At 29.7% G+C, this 22859-nt stretch overlaps 1 protein-coding gene across 2 annotated transcripts in view; it reads right to left on the bottom strand.

The window, feature by feature from the left end:
• Positions 1-620: 620 nt before the first annotated feature.
• Positions 621-22859, bottom strand: part of C1GalTA (Glycoprotein-N-acetylgalactosamine 3-beta-galactosyltransferase 1) — a 79918-nt gene continuing 57679 nt past the window's right edge. For both annotated transcript variants that reach the window (XM_075381464.1, XM_075381465.1), the window contains 6 exons: positions 21897-22052; positions 17699-17837; positions 11806-11924; positions 8894-8998; positions 6998-7155; positions 621-3679 (listed from right to left, as the gene is read on the bottom strand). In XM_075381464.1, coding sequence (XP_075237579.1) covers positions 3431-3679; positions 6998-7155; positions 8894-8998; positions 11806-11924; positions 17699-17837; positions 21897-22052 — 926 coding nt within the window. In that variant the 3' untranslated portion in view covers positions 621-3430. The remainder of the gene's footprint in view (positions 3680-6997; positions 7156-8893; positions 8999-11805; positions 11925-17698; positions 17838-21896; positions 22053-22859) is intronic.

The following is a 22859-nucleotide window of genomic DNA, read 5'->3' as shown; positions in this document are numbered from 1 at the left end:
TTCAATTTCCTCTAACCTTCTTCATCTCAGCAATACATTTACATTAGTCTACCTTATCTGCAAGCCATGATTTTTGTATATTTTTTTTGGATTATATTAATTATTAAATACTTCTCTTTTTATATCAAACATATTTGTTTAGTTCTGACACATTTATATCAATGATAGTAACGTCAACTGTGAAACACGTTATATTAATTCTTTCTTCATGCATTATATATATATATATATATCACTCCACCACAGGTTTCTTCTTAAAGTTTACTGAAAATGTTATGTTTACAAATATTAAATAATGTGGACCAGATATTGTAGTCTTGCCTAACATCTTTTTATATTTGTGTTATATATTGAATATTAAAACAATCATAAGTAAAATGATTATGCTTCAGCTTTATACATAAAATTTTATTTTACGTAGAATGAGAATTCAGGTACATAAAATAGAGGACATTAATATGCTTATAACATTTTAACAGTTTGACCTACTTGTAATTATTTTTTAACTTGTAATTATGAAATTAAAAAAAAAAAAACATTTGAAGATGATTACCAGTGCTTAAAATGCTAAGCATTAAATCGGGAAATACCTGGATATATATATAATAATTAATTTTTAATCGCTATATGCAAATAAATAATTTATATAATAAATATATAAATGTTATTATATAAAAATTATAATAGCATCAATTATTTTATTGATGTATTCAAAATGTGGAGATGACTTTGTCAATACTTAGGTTTAAACATGCAATTATGCAAGTTTAACTATATACTTAGCATTTTAAAAATAATTCTAACTTTTGTGCATTCTAAAGATAAAAACTTATACGGTTACTGAAAAGTAACTGATAAACCGGTCAATAACAAAGCATACTTCAATCTATATATTTTAATCTCTTTGTTCACACCGTTCTTACGCGCTATACTTACTATCGGTGAGTGTGACGTTAGCCGGTAGATGTCAGTAGGACCAACTTGCAGTCCATCTATGTGCTAGCACTTGCTTTCCTCTCACCAAGTCAGCTGACTGCACAACAGCCTAATCACAGCGGCCCATACCCCATCACATGCAGGTGATTTATAAGCAGCACAGCAATGCAAGAGCATTCACTCCTGGATCCCCACCAAGAGAAAAACAAGAAGGAGAAGGAAAACGTTCCCTGGCTGGCTCAACGTGGGATCTCTTGGCAGATGACATTCTTATTGGAGCAGCAGGCCTGGTGCGGCACGAAACCTGCTAGTGCCAGGAGGTATAGTAATAAAGATGGAGCCAGACGAGCACCATCTCAGCCATGTCAGTGGAAGATGACTAACATCCACCTGACCCTGTGGGGCTCTGGGGTCCACCGATATAGTGGACACTGTAGTGGGGACTCAACTGCCGCTGAGGAGAAGCTCGATCCAATTCCAAAGGACAAGCCGCAACTCCCTGATTACCGCACATCAAGTCAAGCCGATTTTGCCAGACATCAGTGACTGGACTCAACAGCCCTTCTCTGGGATACCTCATCAGACACACAAACAGCCCTTTTTGGGGCCAACAAAATTCCAAACAGCCCTTTTCAGGGCTACCGCAAATTTATAAGGTGTCACGTCTCATCAAAGCAATTCGGCTACAATATATACACCGCTACAAATAAAGCAAAAAGAACAACAAATATCATTCGACTTTATATTTTCTAAACAAGATTTCCATCCTGCACATCTGTAAAGAACATACTGCGATCGTTTTAACATCAGAAGTACTCTATTCAATTGTTCACAAATCTTTCAACATTTTTAAGAGCAAAGGTTAGTTTCAGATTTTCTACATTTGCAACTACTATGATCTGCAAGAAATAAAAAAGTTATTTCATGTATAAATGAAAGTTTGAAAACTAGGAAAATGAATTAAAGGAAGATGGGTATGTCCTACAGATTACTACAGCACATTCTGAAGAAATTGTATCTCTTCCTCTAAAAGATTAAGCTCATGCAAGAATTAAAACCAATAGAGCTTTAGATGCAAGAACTTAAAATGGTTTTTGTCTACAAACTAATATATCTGACCTTTTTGAATAATACAAAAACAATTAAAGATAATAAAAAATATGATAATATCTGGGGATGAGGAAGACATAATATATGATTTCATCAAGATGGGGAACTGCCCATATCGCAAGAATACAATAATTTTTTTGTTGACTATTTAACTGCAAATTAATTTCACATAGATCAGAGATGCTGCCACAATGTTTTACTACCTCCTGATTTTATTTCTGTGATCTTACCTTAAGGAAAGAGCATATGTAAACAAACCTCTAAACTGAACTAAGATAAATATTCAATAAGAAATGAAGTACTGAAACCAGAAAATTTTAATTTTTAATGGAATACTGCCTAAAACGGCTCGGTTCTGTGAAAACAGAAAACGTATTTGATGTATTTTCAAAATTATCGATGTAATTTCCAACAGAAAAACTTATTTTTCGCAAACGTTATTCAGTTATAAAAATTTGCTTTTGCACTGCGCTGTAAAAATCACTTAATGAAAAACATAATTGATTTTTATATAAAATTAAAAGTTTATTCTTTCTAGTAATGATTCATGTGATTTTGAAATAAGTTTCAAAAAACCTAATGTGAAAATTAAATGTTTATATATACTGATGAATCGGTTACAAACAAGGTTTTATACATTATACCGTTGGATGTACTTCTACACATATTTTTATAAAGAAGATAAGTGTATGGAAAAAATTATAGAAATTTGCTGGAAATCTTACCAGAAATTCAGATGATTTAAAGGCCAGTGCGCTAGCTACTGCATCAAACGGCTTGTGAATTCATAAAATAATAACAAATAATGAATATTTTTAACATTTATATAATTAATATTGAATAAATGAAACGGTAATTAAAACCGGGAGAAAAAATATAACTTATATTTTTGTATATCATTCTGTTAATCTTTTTTCTTTTTAAATAGAACACAAATAAGTATTGTTTAGATAAGAAAAACTTAATTTTTAATTTTTAATGAACGTCTAAACAAAAATTTTTTACCCAGGCAAATTGTGGTTAAATACTTGACAGATAATTGATATTCGGTTTTATTTTGTACATACCTTTAATCTCTTGTATTGCTGTTAATGCAATATTTATATCTAATCAAATAACAGTTTAATAAGCACCATTGTTACCTGTAATTAGGATATCTCCCACGTTGCATACATATAACCTGATAATTAGTTTCAGCCAATACCTTGTTTCATAATTACTAAATATTACAATAATAAATTACTAATGATTACCTAAACAACTGATGAAAAAAAGGAAATAAAAATAATATATGCTTACTTTATGAATAAGGAAAATACTTAAAGTATCAGCAAATATATAAAAAATTATAAAATACATATAAATATAAATTAAATTACATTGACTAGCTAATTTTTTTTGTAATATTATTTTTACTAAAACTATTATTATTACTACTACTATTACTATTACTAATTAAATTATGGTTACGATTTTGCGATAATTGTGATGATGATTTCAATGCAGTAGGAGTACGATATTTATATGATATACCATACGGTCTTAAATGGTATATTAAATATTCTAAGACATACATCATATTTGGTGATACGTAGTGAAATGAAATCGCATTGTCTGAACAGCAGTCAAGCCCCTGTGAACAAAAAATACATAAATAAATTAGGAATATGAAAAGTAATTAAATTAAATATACACAATGTTTAATATCCAACTATTAAGATATTAAAATATCCTAATTACAGGTAACAATGGTGTTTATTAAACTGTTATTTTTTTATATATATATAAATGAATAAAAATTATATAATTGGCTAGATTTTATGTACATAGGAGATACGGACTACAAAAAATTTAATTTAAATAAATTAATATATATATACATACCAAGTATGTACATATATATATTATTTTACTGAAATTAAATTTTTTAAGATTCATATTATTCCTATGTACTGTTAAATTATATTTAATAAACCACCTATAGTGTATGTAATATCTAAAGGCGAGTCAGTAGTGCGCTGTGGCATCCACTCAACTGCTCTTAACATAACTCAGCGACTTCTCCTCACACCAGCAGCCAAAGTAGTATATTACAAAAGTCACATCCACTAATTTACAATGACTTGCACCATATCCAATTATGAGGTCACTATTATAGTAATGAAATATGTTCTGATAATTTATTATAAATAAACTTATTTACCCCTAATATTTTGTTCAAGATGTGCGTGAAGTAATTTATTTATTTATTTATTGAAAGTATATATATATTTTTTCAAGTACATTAAACTTAAGTTTTACTACAAATAATCAGAAACACTGATGTAATACAAAATTATATGAAACGAGTTGTTTATTTATTATATGCTATAATGTTATGATTTTCTTTGACGTGGCACAGTTGTTTATGAAAATTATTTCTAAATATCACATATGCACCGATAACTAATATTCTTTTGAGCTTTGTAGGCCTACGAAACTACAAAATAAAAACACTAAATCTTACTAAAACACAGTACTAAAAATGTCAAAGAAATGTGAGTAAAAGCGATATAACGATAATCATAATTAAATTTATTATTAAAAAAATTATGAATATTACAGATAGTAAGTTCACACTATAATAAACGTAAAAATTAATTAATTTAAAATGTTAATTCGTACTATATTTTATAAATGTAAAACATAAAATGATTTGATATTAAATAACTAGCTCAAATAAATAAATACGGCAGAATAAATAAAATAATCAATAATTAAATGACAAATTTAAATAAATAAATAATAAAAAAATAAATGAAAACAGTAGAAGAAACAAGAATAAAAAAATAAATAATAAATTCAAGCAATATCATTTGAAGTGTTCTGAATGCCAGATTATAGAAGCGTGGTAGAGGAGACAAGTAGAGGCAGCTTGCGAGGAAGACCCACCTTCAGATTTCACATACACTATTGATATAGTATAGAATATTGAGATAAGACAAAACTAGATTTCTTGAACATTATAAAAAATATAAAAACAATAAATTAGGTTTATCCGATACGGTAGACCATCTAATAAACAATAAACATTCTATTTTGATATTAACACAGATTTAGAAATATTATACAGAAATTAACAAAGATGGCAGAAAATTAAATATATTAGATAAATATTACATATATATATATAAAAACAAAATTTCATTTGACAAACAATCAAACAGTATTTGAGGAAAACAGTTTTATAAAAACTGCAACGGGTAGCAGCACTTGTTTAAATTAATATGCTATTTCCATTATTTTAGTATTTTTATATGAAATTTTTATTTTTTATTACAAAATTTTCAATCATGTGGATGTGGGATCCTATGAAAGTTCTTTCATGAAAGATTTAAGTCAAGACATGTCTTATCTTAATATTCTGTACTTTGCGATTTATTAAAAGAATTTACATATCAATATTAACAACTTAACCACCAAAACAAAGTAACAGATAAACTAAAAAAAACTAATATCAATAGTAAACTTTTGTAGGAAAGTTCACTGATTTTGTTTTTTTATTAATTATCAAATTTACATTTAATTTTAATAAACGTTATTTACATCAATTTTCTCAGAAGTAGATTCTCTATGAAGTTAATGGAAATTTTCATTTGATTATTGGTAAATTAAAAAGACTATTTTATTCCAAACCAGAAAAAAGTATATTTTCCAACAAAACCTTTTCATGTTTTACCCTGTTTTTCTTAAAACCTAAGTGAGATAGTGGTCTGGGATCACTTTTATTCAATTTTTTAGTCAAAAACCATAAAAAAGCAATACCCCTCAATTTATATCCAAGAATTTTAGTATGGTTTAATTTCACAGAGGAAGCAGAAAACAGGGTTAAATGTTTCACAAGCTTAAACTCACTAATGAACCAACCATTTTCTGACTTACGTTTATATAACTTTTATTTTTGGATATAGAATCATTTTCTAAGAGATTGACATGGTGCAATTTGGTATCAAACTGTATATATATATATATATATATATATATAGTGTCAAAGGAGGTTTGGACAAACTTACGGGACCGATTTAGAACATCAAACTAAACAAAAAGGTTTATGTGAATGAATGTCTTATTTTGCTTTATTTTCCTTCTGATCATTCTTTTGTATTTTTTCTTTAAAACATTTTCCCTTAATAAAAAATTGGATATTTTGATAAAATTTTATGTACACATACCCTACAATATCTTCTACAAAATTAAATAAGTTTGAAAATTCCAAAATGGTGGCCATTTAAATTTTTTAATCATCAATAGCTCTGTAAATATTACTTTTATTGAATTAAGTTTTGTCAGGAGATAAAATGTTTTTTATTGTGAAAAAAATGACAACCCAGCTTGGTGTGAAGGGGATGGTGCAGGTAATCGGGATTGTCACAAGGCGGGTATGTTCCCCTATGGGAGTCAGAAAGTTCAAATAGATCGATAAATAGCTGAAATTGTTAAAGAGATAGCAAAAACTGGTTTTCACTTCCTTCACTAATTGAATTACAAATAAAGATTAATGATTTCTATTATTAGCAATTCAGGTATAAAATTGTCAGACTGCATAACTTTTGCAATTCGCTTTAACAATTTCAGCTGTTCATCAACGAACAGTATCTGAACAAATGAGATGTCATTTTGTTCAGAATTATATAGTCTTAACATCTTATCTATTAACAAAACTTAATTTCATAAAACTAATATTTATACAGTTATTAATGTTTAAAAAATTTAAATGGCCATCATTTTGACATTTTTCAAACTTAATTTATTTTAATACAATTTTTTCATAAGTACATTTAATTTTCAAAATTTCTCATCACGACACACTCTGTAAAATCAATATAATATATCTGATCTCAACATTTGACAGCTTATTCAAAAATATTTTTCCTACGTTGTTATTATGACATTATATAAAAATAATACGTACTTCAGGACTAGGGTAATATATATACTTCCAGTACCAAAAATCAGGATCTGAATGCCCAGGTATCAAATGATGTTCGGGTAAAAACGGAAAAAAACGACCACGACCCATTGAATCTCTTGAATCCATCGCTCGTACGTTCACTTTTTCCAAACATCTACCTTTAAAAACAAAACGATTAAAATAATATTTTATCATTTAAATACGAATTACAAAAAAAAGGAACCAAAAATACTGACCTAAGAAGAAAAGTAAAGAAGAAGTAGGTACAGCAACTGCATTTTACATTACAGAGTTGACAAGGATCATCGTTCCATTTTTTAAGTTATTCCATTAATAAGGGAGGCGTGTACTACACCCTTCATAACCGCCCAGAGTCTAAAATTAGATAACTTATTTGAACTACAACTTTCAAGAAAGCTGTTGATCTATTGAGTTTTCCTCGCTCCCCAAATTTATCATTCATCAAATAAAGAATATATGATTTGAAAATATTACAATTAAACTTTTTTTTTTTTTTTACAATAATTACATATCTTATCATAATATAATTCGATACTTGTCGGTTTCTGGACACCACCTAATCTTCAAATTTTGCTGTTTTCTGTTGGTATTTTATACATTAATTATTGTATTTAATTTGTATATTTAATGTTAATTAGACGAGGCGGTTACCAAACGTTAGGTTATGTTTGGTTAAGTTATGTTGATACTGTACAAAGTCGGTAAAGAGAATTATTAGTTATGTTACCTGACCTTAATCTACAACTAAACTCAATGAGATTTCAATTAACGTCATTAAAACCACAATACAAAACAACAATGTGGCATCCAGATAACCGACAAGTACCTATATAATTACTATAAAATAACTCCCTTAGCCGCTTATAGCGTTTGTCACAATGATCCACGAGCATCAAAATATCCTTACCATATCTTTTACTATTGGTTCATTTAACCACTACTTGACAGTTTCCTTTAATTTATCAGAGTTTGGAAATTGTTTGCTATTCCAAAAATTCCTCCTCTTTTTCAATCGATGAAAGTCACTTGAATTGTCCAGACTGTATTATAGGCAACTGAAATATATTACAATATTCTAAACCGATCTAAATTTGTTTGCCAAATGCCATTTATGCAGAATGTGGATATATGTTTTCACGCTATACGATGTGCCTTTGTCAGCCGGACAATATTTAGAAATAATTTTTACAAAAATTGTTCATAAACATTAGGAAAAATTAATTCCAGATTGAAGATGGATAAACTTAATGATTATTTCCTTTTTATTATCAATGTGCTTCTTTAAGCGGTTGGTAAGAACAATAACGAAGAGTTGTCTGGTTAAGTGCTTAATAAGACATTTGTATCTATCTTCATTCTACTATTTCTTTCATTCATTGTTCATACTGAATATAGCAATCAGCTGCCTATGAATTTAAGCTATAAATTTTAGAACATTGAAAAAGATTACTATTCAAATTTCAAAACCAGCAGCAATACTGACTTTGTCAAATTTATTTTAAAACTTCAAAATTAGAAGTAAATGATCACAGGAAATGTGGCAAGTAGCAAACATTTCAACAAACTGGTTGACCTTGAGTGGTGCAAGAGAGGAGGATAACTCTGCAAGAGAAATGAGCCTAATTCTGATTGCTTTCAAAATAATCTTCATTTTAATTTGGATAATAAAAAAAAAACAACACAAACATGAATCATTTTATAACTATTAACCAAATCTAATGCGTAAAAGAGTAAATAATTCAATTCATTTTCAGTATACAAAAAAAATTTAGTGATTAGATGTTATTTAATTATTTTTTGATGAAAGAGATGTATTTTCAATTAATCAAAAACAAAACTGACAATCTAATAATTAACAAAAAGGCATTTATTTACCCATTTCAACATCCTCAGCACCACCAGCATCAGTGCGACACTTTTTTGAATCAGGAAGAGCTTCTTCAATGAAACGTTTTACAGCCTCTTTGCTTAAAACATAACCTTATTAAAAAAAAAAAATTATTAATAACATTTCATTTTTAAATTTTATTACATTGCTTTTTTGTAATACTGCATATAAACTGTAAAACAAAGAAAATAATTCAAAGAAAACAAAATAACCAGTATATCTAGCAATATCTATATCAGAATTTTCTTATAATTACAGGATAAACTGTCTATCTTCCAGGTTAAAGGCAATCTGGATCATAAAGTCCTACATCTTTATTAAATTTTAAATAATTAAATGTTCTGGAAACATTATTATTTATTCTTTAACATTTTTATACTTAGAAGTGATTTTTAAGACTTTTTATATTTAAAAGTGTTTTTAAGTCAAAATATTAAAGGTTTTTACTTTCCCAGAAAGTAAAGCGATTGGCCAAAATGTTGGGCATCAGGGATTTTCCAAATGCCAACATTTCAAGATCCTTCTCAGTTAAAAAATTCAAAAAGTTATAGAATATTGTAAAAGATATATGTATGAATGTGTGTCAGCAAATATTCTGTTCTAATATCTTTTGACTGGATAAACATAAATTCTTTGAAAGTAGCTCAAAAATATCTATATTTGGAGCACTGATGACATTAAATTTTAGATCAGCAGCTAGGAAAGTCAGAGATGAGTAGTGCATTGCTGAAAAATATTTAAGGTTTTTGGCGCTTGAAAGGATTGCAGAAGGTGTTTGTTTAGTGTAGGTAGCATGGGTGGCTAGGGACTTGTTTGGGTTCTTCCACCAGAGTAAGCACATTCAGTGCTTGTGCCTAGTTGTTGTTTGGAATGTTTGTTGGTTGATTTATAGGTAAATTTGAGTGCTTTGGTACGGTAGGTCGAAATTGTGATACTGCAAACAATTTTTGAGGGCATGAGATTATTTTGTTATAGTTCAATCCGTAAATTTTTATTAGCTATCAATTTTTTGATTCGGTTTGGGCTAGCCCATCAGGGCTAAGAATAGAGGGGATGGTGTGGTGATCGGGATCATCACAAGGTGAGTGTCTTCCCCTGTGAGGTCAGGATGGCATTAAATTTTGTATAAAATTAAAAAAAGAGGAGGGGTAGATAGATTTTGTCATTTTGAATTTTTATATAATTATAGAAAATTAAATTTTAGTATAATGAAAATACTTTATTAATTTATTTACAACTCCAAAGTTTTAAGTAAATCAGATTTAGGGAAGGGGATATTCAACTTGTTTTTAAACAGTTTTTTCTCATATCTCAAAAAACACATTGACCAAAAATGTCAAAATTTACCACAAATGTTTGGATATATATATTAATTTATTTAGATTAAATTTTTTATAGTCCATTTTTTCTTTTTCCTCTGTTTGTTAAATAACTATATATAATAAAATATTTTTTCAGCTTCCGCAAAGTACAGAATTATAGGACACTTTTACCATTAATATTTTTATGTTAAAAATGTTTTCGAGCCTAAGCCCATCTTCAGTGATATTTTTTAATAATTCTTCATCTGTTTACATTTACACATTAAATTTTATCTTTTTACTTTTACCTTGTAAAAATTGTCATTAATAAAATTCAAAAACATTTTTAAAATTTAGAAAAATATTTGTTACGTGAAGAGAATGAAAAATATATTGCAAGAACTATTAAATTTACCAATATTTTAACTTTGTATGCCAACTTAAATAATTTTAATAAGAATGTCCCCATCAAATTCTGTTTGCAGATATATAAGCTGAATTTACGTGTGTGTGTATATATATATATATATATATATATATTTATGTAAATACATAAAATTTTATGAGTCTGATATGTGGATGATATTTTAGTTATATATGAACCAGTTTATAATGAACATGGAGTAATTTGAAATAAATTAAATTCGTATCATAAAACATTAAAATTTACAAATGAAATGGAACATAATAGCAAAATAAATTAATTGGACATAAATATTGAAATAAATGAAGTAATCAAATAATAACTGGAGTATATAAAAAACCTACCTAATTGAAACCATTATAAAAACAAGAATTCTAATCATCCTTGGTCCCAAAAAATTAATATTTTTAAAAACATGATACAAACAATAAACAGGAATTGTATACACAATTCCTGTTTATTGTTTATGTATCTTATTGCTCTGTTTATCATGAACTGGATATTGTACTTATTGCACTGGATATTTAAATACATTTATTTATATGTGATTAATAATTGATACTTATCTGTTAACCAAGGATTAGGATCTGTTTTTCTGTTGTTGAGGAGTTTCCATACTTTTAACTTATTGTGTATAATTACAATTAATTTTAATATTAGGATGCTGCAGAATTACTTTACCATTATTGGAAATGATCTAAATTAAAAAAAAGTTTTTGTAAGAAAAATAATTTTTCAGAGCTGACAACCCCGTGAACTAGAATATAATTTTAATATAATTGACTTTTACGAATATATACAATTTTCATTTAAAGTGTACAAAATATATAAATAATAAAAAGAAAAATTTGACTTTTTCAAATAATAATTGTAGTATATAAAATAAATTTCTATTGAACAAATTACAAACAAATAAGCTAAGGAAGCCTGGATCTAAGGAGAGGTTTAACTCTACACAAGTTATATGTATATGTGTAAGACATACATGATACATTATCTGAACTGCTTTATTAATTAATTGCTAAATGTATTTTAATATTTTCTTGGCTTTAATAAGCCAATTTCAAGGATCAGTATCTACAGATAAGAAACCATCAATCTAGATAGAAAACTGCCATGTTTATAATAAATTTCGATCAAAATAAAAATTTTATATATTTATTTATATACTCACCAGCTCCTCCACTCATATAACCTTGTTTCACATATGGCTTGAAACGACACCCAAAATATATGGCATCTGAACTATTATGTTCTGATAACATGAAGCGTAAATTTTCAACTATCACGTAACTGAAACATATTACATAAAAAAAATAAAATGAAAATCATATTTATATATATATATATATATATATTTTTTAGTACATGATACAAGGGAAGATTCAAACATGAACATGAATTTTCATGCTCTGTTCTTATAAATTAGAACAAGGTACGAGACCCTATTCAATAATTAAAGAGACAAATCACTGTAGAAAAATGATTATTTATTAAATCAATTAAAACTAATGCTGCTTCTCAAAATGATTCTTGGCTACATTTAGGCTTTTTATCTTATCTTTCTGCAAGCTTTCTTTTTCCAGTAGTAAAGAATTGTTCACCTTGTTGTCTAAGTCATTCATATACTGTATTATTGATCTATTCATTGTTGCTGAACTTTGTGTTATGTAAAAACTCTTTAAGAGGACCAAACAAACAAAAAATTGATGTTAAAATATCAGAAGTGTAAGGTGGATGCAACCACACCTTCCAACTCACCTTTTGAAAGCATTCCATGTCTTATAGGGCGAGCATTACTATATCATAATTCAGACAGCAGAAGTTAGGCCTTTTGAGAGAGAACCAGGATGTTTCCCCTAATTGTTTTTTTTATTTTCTAGCTTGTTACAATATTACTCACTTTCACTATATGTTGTTCTTCCCAATAATCACAATAAATTGGACCGCCACACTCCCAAAATGTAGTAAGCATTACATTAGTGGCTGACAACAATAAGTTTTGAATTTTTTCCTGGTACTTGAACCTGGATGTTTCCGTTGTGAATCTGATGTTTTGATTCCAGTTGAAAGTTAATCCAAGCTTTCATCACGGGTTGTTACATAAATTAAAAAGCACTACCTTTTGCTAAAAACTGTTTATATTCTATTCAAAGGGAGAATTAAGGTGTCTGTGATTTTCATCTACTGTCTTGAAATCGACACTGAACATGTCTTAAGGTAATTCAACTTATCATGGACAATAGAATGGGCATTGGACACTGTCGGAACTCGTACAACAAATTTTGGCAATTTCTCACATTTTAATGCATCACTACTTGTGAATAAGATCATTAGCTGAATTTTACAGTGTCAAACTTCCACTGGTCTTCTGCTACAGTGAAAATCAGTGACAATTGTTAAGACAGATTTAAAGTGTTTAATTTACTTATAAAAATTTTCAAGGTTAATAAACTGTTTACCATACTATAACATCCATAAGTGATTTGGACAAATTTGACACCTTCAGAAAATAAAAATTGGTTCTAGTTTGTTATTGCATCTGTATTTTTTTCCACTTTTTTGATGCAACTTCTTCAGATTTCATGAGAAAATTAATAATAATGTTTATTTAATGTAAAAAAAAGTTAATTTATTAATGAAAAATAAAAATTACAAAACACTTTAGATTATGTTGACTCTGTGTACTGACGAATCATACATAAATCAACATAACCACGTGCTAACCTTGTTTAATTAATGTTAAATAGCGTATTTAACGTTAATTAAATGAGATTAGTGAGTGAAGCGAGCGTAGATTATCTCTGGTTAGGTTAGGTAAATATGCCGTTTAGCATTAATTAAAAGAGGTTGGTGAGTGAAGTGAGCATAGGTTATATAATATACATATGATTCATCAATACATGAAGTCAACATAATCTAAACAGATAACTCGCAAACAAACATATTTTTTTTTTAATATACCGTAATAATACGTTGTTCTTTGACAAAGAAGTTGCATAAAAAAAAGCAGCAGTGTGATAACAAACAAATGCCTAAAAATCTTACCACAGCAAGCTGTTCTTTCACAACACACATTTTATGCAGAACTGACATTTTGAAATAAACAAAAGAGATTATAATAATGAAAACTTTTATCGAACAGCTGATATTTTTTACATCAGGTATAGTGACGTGAACATCAGACAGTTTTAGTTTATTCTATTTAATACTTTTTTTGTGTTGCTATTTGTGCAATTATTGAATGACCCTTATAGATATAGTTTGATAGATAAACAGTAACATATCTGAATTCTGTCATAAATAACATCGCCTGTTCTTTCTCTTCTTCATGTCAATTATAATCAACATTTCTCAGCCAAGAGGTACATATAATAGTGTTGCATGATGAATTACAATAAAATATTTTACAAATAAAGAGGTCAATCCATATCATATTTAAAAATGACTAGAGACTTAAAAATCATTAGGAGTGAGTCCCACAGTCTAAGAGCAAAGCAGGAGATACATCTCTCTGTCTAAAGGATTTGGTGGTATAAATCAAAAAGAAAGATTAAGAGTTGAAATTGTAACTACACAATTATTAACTAAAAACACCAGTTAATATGGTTTAAATTTACATTTTATCATTTTAGGTAAGACCTAAGTTAAAATACTTATTTGAGGAAATTGGTGAATTATTTTGAGAAATTAAAAAAATAAAAATAAAATAATTATTTGGAGTTTAGAAACAATAATATTAGGTAACAACACATTGCCAGATTGGTTTGTGTCACATAACTTCTTTTAGATTATTATATAAAGATAAGAGTCAAATTTTTAATTTTTGGAATCTATAAATAATATGTGATGAAATATGGATGCTCTATTTTTATTTAAAATGACAAAGTACACAGTGGCAACACTTAAGCTCATTTCCATTACAAAATGAAATAACCACATTTTTACCAGGGAAAATAATGGCAAATTTGATTTTCAGACAAAACATATAACTACTACCGATCACTTCTATACTAGGACTAAAATATTATATGAAGCATTTAATATATTACTGCTGAATATATAAGCATTTAATATATTTAGAGATGCTCCAAAACAGAGAACTAATAAGTTGAATAGATAAAATGTAAGTAAATATATTTTGAAATAAAGAATTACAATATAAAGGAAATATGGACAGATGCACTGTAAATGAAGCTTATTGTATGATAAAACAATTTAAAATAAAAAATAATGAATAGTTATTAATACAAGATGAAAGCCCAGTTGAGGATATAAAAAATACATTAATGAAAACAAATACACTGAATTACAAATCTGCTTGATTATAATCTAAATTGCCGTATCACTGATAATGAATTGATAAAGCATGAAAAAATATTTATATTGTTTTTTTTAAGATATTAACCAAATAAATTAAATGAATATTATTTATGTGATAATATTATTATCTAACTAATTAAATATATACTGTTATGAATGGTAAATGACTGCTAGGAATTAGGAACTGAATATTTTAAATAAACGCTTAATAACATAGAAATGTGTACAGAGTGAGTCGATATAACTATACACAGTCTATAAATTCTCCTTGTTCTTAAAGTTACAACTAAAATACAAACTGGAGTTTTAAAAACGTATTTGTGGAAATATATATTAATTAATTTTTATACCGGCAATACAGGAAACTGAGATTTATGTTTTAAAAATCAGTGTGAAATTTCTTTATATAACATCATTAATAATGTATTGTTAATGCTATATGAAGTTAATAGCTACTTTTTTTTTTACCAATTAGTAGTAATAAAAAGTAAATCTGAAGTTATAAAAAAATCTAAACTAGATGGCTAATGTAGAATGTATATTAGATAAAAGGTGCTTGGATGAAAGGTACATCAGATAAACCGTTAATGTAGAAGGACTGATATAAAGGTATCTAGATGGAGGCCTTATTGAAAGAAATACAGCAGTCGGAAAAGTTTGCCAAGGCTAAAACAAAGTGTCAAGATCAAATCAAATATCAAGTTCTTTGACAATATAAAAGTCATTCGCTGTAAATGTCTGCCTTAAAGACAAACTGTTAATATTGTATAAATTTAAAGAACGATCATAAAATGTCAGCAAGAAAAGATCTGAAGTTTGACACAATAAGTTTTGGTTGAATAATCAATGAAATCCGCCTCTCTCGTCAAATATTTTGGTTGATTAATCAGGACGATACACAAACGCATTCAGAATTATTAAACTGTACGTTTTATGAAAAAATGAGATGACTGTTTTTCCGAACCGGCTTAATATGAGCACCTTTCATCATAGAGCACGCAGCCGACCAGAGTAGGATAGTTTATCCTATACTCTAAGCAGTATGTCTGAAGTAATGGAAGCAAAAATCGCTTCAATCCTGTGCTTCAGATTGGGTAGGTAGCAGAGGGGCATATATAAAATCCTTTACAAAACCCCAAAGGAAAAAAATCACATGGGGTCAGATCAGGTGACCTGGAAGGCCACCCCAAACAAGCTCATCATAAGTCCATATTGAAGACCCAGTGGTCAAGGAAAATGCCATTCAACCAAGCACAGACAGAGTTATGGTAGTGAGAGGGCATACCATCTTGTTGCCAAACAAAATTCTCTGTTCCATCTGTACATCTTGCAATTGAGGAAAGAACTGTGAACAGGCGTATCCAAGAAAGCAAGTCGTGTTACGCTTGCTTCAGCGAAAAAGAATGACCCATCAACTTGTCATTAGGATATCGCACAGAAAATATTTAATTTTAAGATAGACCCTTTTACACTGTAAGAGTTCATGAGGATTTTCTGATCCCCAGATTCAGACATTATGCTTTTCCATTAAGATGATATGTTGACGCATCACTAAACACAATACAATCAAAAAAGTCAATATCTTGATGGTGTAAATTTACAATCGCGAAGTCAGCACACACATTGCAGTCTGCAGGTTTCAGAGCTGTAGCCAGTATAGATGTACATGTATACAACAAGTATAGATGTGCTACCCAAAGTTCGGGGAATTTTACCATAAAAATAAAATAGCTTACCATAACTTATAATTTCCACTGTCTCCTTCAAAGTAATCCCATTGGGCATTGATACAGTGATTCCATGCATCCCTGGAAGTCTGCAGGTGTAAGTGTTCAAAGCACGTTCTGCGTTTCTTGAAATTTTATTTTCGGAAAGAGAAAAAAGTCGCACGAGGCAAGGTCAGGCAAATCGAGTGGGTGGGGAATCACTACCGTCTTTTTGGAAGCCAAGAAATTCCGAACGGCTAGCGATGTGTGAGCGGGCGCATTGTCATGGTGCAGAACGCAGCTGTTGTTACCCCACAGATCTGAACGTTTGTGCCTAATGCTTTCATGCAACCGCTTCAAAACTTCACAATAGAACATCCCAGACAAGTGGATGCTTCATCATGACAATGCCCCATGTCACACAACATTTCCATCACAAAATTTTTGATCTCAAAACACATTCCTACGGTTCCTTAACCGTGATTTGATTCACCTGATTTGAGTTCTTGTGACCTTTTCCTTTTACCGAAATTGAAACATGTCTTAAAAGGACATCATTTTGGAACTCTGGAGAACATTCAAAAAACTGTGACCGACCAGTTAAAAGTCCTACCAGTTGAAGCCTTCCAGCGCTGCTACCAGGAGTGGAAACAACGACTCCGCCGGTGTATAGCTGCCCAAGGGAACTACTTTGAAGGGAATAATATTGTTGTCTAAAAAAATAAAAACTTTGGTAAGTAAAAAGTCAAGTCTCATTACTTTTCTCACACACCTCGTATTTGAATGATAAAAGTCTATATCTTAGCTAATGGGGTTATCAACTGGAAAGATAGGGAATCAACCTACCTGGAATGAAACCTGTTCTTTTTGCACTTTGATATTTGAGCCTTAAATCAGCAATATACACCTCATCCAAGAGATAATATAACAAATTAAAACCCACAATATTCTTTTTCGTACACTCACTATTTTCTGTACTGATAACATCCATACTTATGAATGCATATGAAATTCAACATTAAAGATCGATGAACTTACGTATCATCATCTGCTTTTAGAATCCAATCAACTTGATCCATATGATGATCATATACATATTTGAACGCTTCTTTAGTTTTGGCCCATAAATTATTTCTGCCTTCACCTACCGGTAGTGCTATAGATGGCAATGTTGTATCTAAAAACAAAAATAAAATAAACATCGAATTGAAACAATTAAAAAATTAGATATTTAAAGAAAATTAAAGATATTTATCAATTACACTAGTTAGTTGTAATAAATTTAAAGTGAATAATAACAAAACATTATTCATTTGGAACTTCCTTTATTTTTCAAGTCAACATTTAAAACTAAACAAATTATTATACAATCCCCTTTTTAATGTTAATCCCAAATAAAATACATTCTTTTCTTCTTTTCTTTCTCTCACTTCACTAGGTATCTAAATCAATCATTCTGTTTGGTGAAGAAGACAATATGATACTGATATTTTCTTCATCAACCCTAACATAATATTGCATAACAATATACAAAACCTACTGAAATGCAGAAGTGTTCAAGTTTATAAACGACACCTTCATACTGTCACTGAACAGTGAACATCATTATTCTCAAAGAAATCAACTCTGATTAGTGTCTCATATCTCAGATGCTGTACAGCAATAAAAATTACAGACACCATGAAGCAAAAAATTAATGTAACACAAACCCCTCCATTAAGAAATAATGCATATATCTATTTAATGGTAGAAATTTGAATATGTATTTAAATATAAATTTCAGAATAATTTTAATTATTGTAACTGTCTATTAGTATTTACCCTGTAATTCTTTTCAGATTGAATTATATTATAAAACTACAATTTTTTTCATTATTTATAACAATTTTAAACATAAAACAATTATATTTACCATTATTCAGTCTGATGAGATGTTAATATCTGGTGATAAAATACTCTTCTGAGGTCTGCTATGCAGTAGCTATTTCAGAGTAGAATAGTTGCAAGATTGCAATGAAGATGTTTTGAGTATGAGCATTGTGGTTCGAACATTTCATTTTTAACATAAATTCAGCGATAAGCCCACAAAATGGTGTCTCCAGTTATTAAACTGAGGCACTTTCAGATTTCATGCTATAATCTTTCAATAGTTCAAATGTGAGTACCAATCTCCAGATCAACAAAGTTATATGTGTGACTGACAATCGGATAAATGAAAATTTACTTACTTAAACAACTGTACGTATGCCTGCAGTCACTAATCAATGCGATGCTGAAGTCAACAAGTTAAATGATAATGTGTGGTAATACCTTGGTGTCTTGATTTGGTACCGACAAAGGAAAAGTGCGTGTTTCTCATTCAATTCACCCATTCACCCTGACTTATTCGTCCATAATTAAACTTTTTTCTGCTGATTTTCACCTCCTTGATTTTAACTATCTCACTGGGGTCCCCTCCAAATTTTACACTATTTGGCACGATGCTGTGGAAGCAAACTTTGCATAGCTAAGAGCTCCAATTAACAATGGCTGTTTCGACATTTTTAACTTACTGCATAGAAAATTCTGTTACAACAGTAACAGTTTCCAAAATACTAACGATTGACATTAGTTTTCTGCGTTTTAAGTTGTGGTATACAAAACACATATTTTTAAATAATGAACTTGTGAAATCACAATGTTTTAAAACTTTTGTTTGTTATTTATTATTTTTAGATGTTTATTATATCAGAACACATCATTCACTAGTACTATTTGATTACCACATTTTGCACAGTTCTGCACAGACAGTACATTTTATTATGCACACCATTTGTCATTGAGTAACCATGTTTTAGCAATTTCTGAAAGTTAGTTGATGCTTGCCTAGATTTTAGCTACGTAGTTAACTAATGTACTGGTAGGTGACATCAGTGTGCAGTATGCAATAATTGTCTTTGTGTGTACAGAGTATATGGTCTTTGTGGTTACAGAACATGTGGTATGGTGTGGTGTGGCATGTTCATGTGAATAATCATGCCGTTCAAAGTACAGCAGGTGTTTATTGTCAAAATGTACTTCGGAAGCAAGTCATATGACTACGTTAAAGAACAATTTTGTGTTAGATTTCCAGGTGCACTTGTGTCAAACTCAACAGTAATGCAAATCATCAATCGCTTTTGAGGAATGCTGCTGACAAGACGAATAGGAATGCTTCAGTATTGAGAGAAGGGCAAATGGAAGAGGTACATGCATTACTTGAACAGTCTCTAATGAAGAATTTGTGTAAATCATCACAGACAAAAATATCATACAAAAGTGCACAAAAGCCACAAAGAAATTAGGTCTACATGCATCTGAATATTTTGCGTACAGGAACTGAAACCCCCAGATTCTGTTAAAAAAATTAAGGTACTGCCAGTGGTTTATCAACCAGGTGGAAAGTAATGGGATAGGCATACTGGATAATGTGTTTTTTGTGATAAGGTGTACTTTCATCTTAGCTGACATCAATAGTCAAAACAGCATGTACTGGTCAACACAAAATTCACACAACTTATGTGAACTGCTGCGCTCACAGAAGGTTTGGTATGTGATTTTTTTTTATGAAACACTTGACAGTCCGGCATACCAGGAAATAATTATACAATTTTTGGCTCTTCTCCAGCCTGATGAATGTTACTGTAACCTGCAACTAGACAAGGCAAAATGCCATACATCCAAAAACACCATGGAAGTTTTGAAGAAATATTTGGTAATCGCGTGATCTCAAAATGTCTGTGGTCCCTTTATTCCCTGACTTATCGTCACCAGACTTCTTTCTCTGGGGTTTGTTGAAAGGAGGTGCAATCGAGCAAACCCAGATACTTTACAAGACCTGGAGCGAGCCATTACTGCAGAGATAAATTTCATTAGCCCTGATGTCCTATGAAGGGTGTCAAATAATATGGTGCGAAGGATTCAGACCTGCCTTCAGGTGGACATTTACAACACTTGCTGCAACACATTATCAATTGTGCATAACTAATTTTATGAATCAAATCAAATGTGAGTACCTCTGTATTCTAGTCCACAATGAAATTATACTGTATAGCATCATGATGTGCACAATAAAATGATCGCATAACTCGACATCGTATAACTCGATGTGAGATTAGAAACGGGTTTAGTTTCAGTTCGTCTTGCAAAATCCAAAATCATTATAAAATTACTTAAGTAAGCTTGTATTTGTCACAAGCAAAAGCAATATCATAACTATTCCCAGCTATGACCACACAAATTATGGAAATTGTAAAAGGTATCAGTAATTGGAATGCGTTAGCAGATAACACATGTATAAACTAATAACAGACAAAAATGAATTATATTATCTTTCTGGACTTTGAAATAAATAAAATTAATTTTATAATAGACATTTCAATTCGAAAAGAATCTGAGATGAATACATAATAATAGATTATTACGTATTATTTTCCTAAGCTAATTATCATGTTGAAAAATTTCATGTGCCCATTAATAATATGAGGTTTTTGAGATTTGAATATGGAGAAGAATGAAGTAAGATGAATGGATAAAGAGAGGAATGAGGAAGTTGTACAGGATTAAAGAAGAAAGAACATTTATGCGGCAAAGAAAAGGACCCAGTTTCCTTTTCTTTGCCGCATGTGGTTAAGAAGAGAAAGTGGAATCTTACAATTATATTGCAACCATAAGTCGAAGGAGAAAGGACACGACAAAGAAAAAGGATTAAGTTAACAGATCAGGGCAAGATCAGAAACTACAAGGTGACAGAGAAGGCTTGCAACAAAAATGGATGAGATGGCAGTGGTTTAAGGGTCACAAGATGATAATTATATTGTTCTTATTATGTATATTTTTTCAAACATAATTTGAATAACTATGATTTCTATTACTGGCATATTCTTTATAACGAAAATATGCATTTATTTTCCCTAATGTATCTCAGAATAACTGGTTTTTTGTTTGCTTATTGTAATTATATGCTCATAAATGTCCTAAAAGCATTTTTTTTAACAGAGTAAACCAACAAGGTATAAGATCCAAAGTATTAATTTTATATTTTATTTTTGGATTAGTTTTTGACAAACTTGAACAATAGTTCAAGTTTGTTTAATTCATTTTATAAACTGGATCATATACCATCAGCAAGAATTTTAATTAAAAGAAGCTGCAAAATCTATAACGTTAAAGTTTTAAAAATTTCACTGAATATGTATAAAGAAATTTCACAGCTTACCATTAGTAGAACTCATGAACAATAAAATATTACATCTATGACCCCAAGTTGCTTTTACATGCCTTGCTTTCTTTTGATGATTCTTTGGTGTTGTCATTATCCAACACAAGATTTTTACTTTTTCATATAATTCTTTCGCTACTGTCATATCTTCATCTGAAAAAAATTAATTAAATACTGACAATAAAAAACACATTTTACGGGTGTAATGTTTAGGATTACTTTATAACTTTTTTCCAAAATAACAACTTTAACAAAGTCAGATTGATCCTCCACGAGGTGCACCTGGATATAAATAGAACAAATAGGAGAAATTTGTCCAGTGAACTGAATCTAAACAAACTTCACAGCTTCATTTATCATCAACACCTTACTAGATCACATCTAAAGTTATAACTTAAGACTAGTCCCACCACAGGTGACCCCTAGACAGTCAACCGTGAAAAATCTAAAATCTTTTAAGAAATACTCAACCGGCTGAACCAAGCAACACCAGAGTTCAGAGAAGGCAACATTCAGATACGGTGGGCTACCACTTAGAAGATAACATGCAATCAAAAGCACTGAAATGTCCTAACACAATACAGACGAACAAGAAAAATACAAAGTCCAAAATCAGACAGAAGCAAACCAGCTACAGTTATAATATAAACTCGTTCATGCAGACTGGTAAACCAAAAATAATAATTGGCCTAATGGACCAACACAAAATTCTCTTCATGGGTCTACATGAAATAAGAAACACTGACCACGACGCCATGTAATCTCAAGAATATAGGCTCTACAATGGTGTACCTGGGAAGAATAATGAAATATGTCTCACAGTTTGGAACAGGCTTTTTAGTCAGCCTCAAAATAATGAACTTCATACAAGAATTCAAGTCACAATCCCCGAGAATCTCAACATTCACCCTAAAAGCATCTAATAAAATCTACACTATAATAAACAAATGCCCATGCACC

The sequence above is a fragment of the Lycorma delicatula genome, chromosome 13 (assembly GCF_047948215.1).
Source record: "Lycorma delicatula isolate Av1 chromosome 13, ASM4794821v1, whole genome shotgun sequence".
In the NCBI taxonomy this organism is placed as follows: Eukaryota; Metazoa; Arthropoda; class Insecta; order Hemiptera; family Fulgoridae; genus Lycorma; species Lycorma delicatula.
Note: the sequence above shows the minus strand (reverse complement) of the source record. Positions and strands in the feature narration are given on the sequence as shown.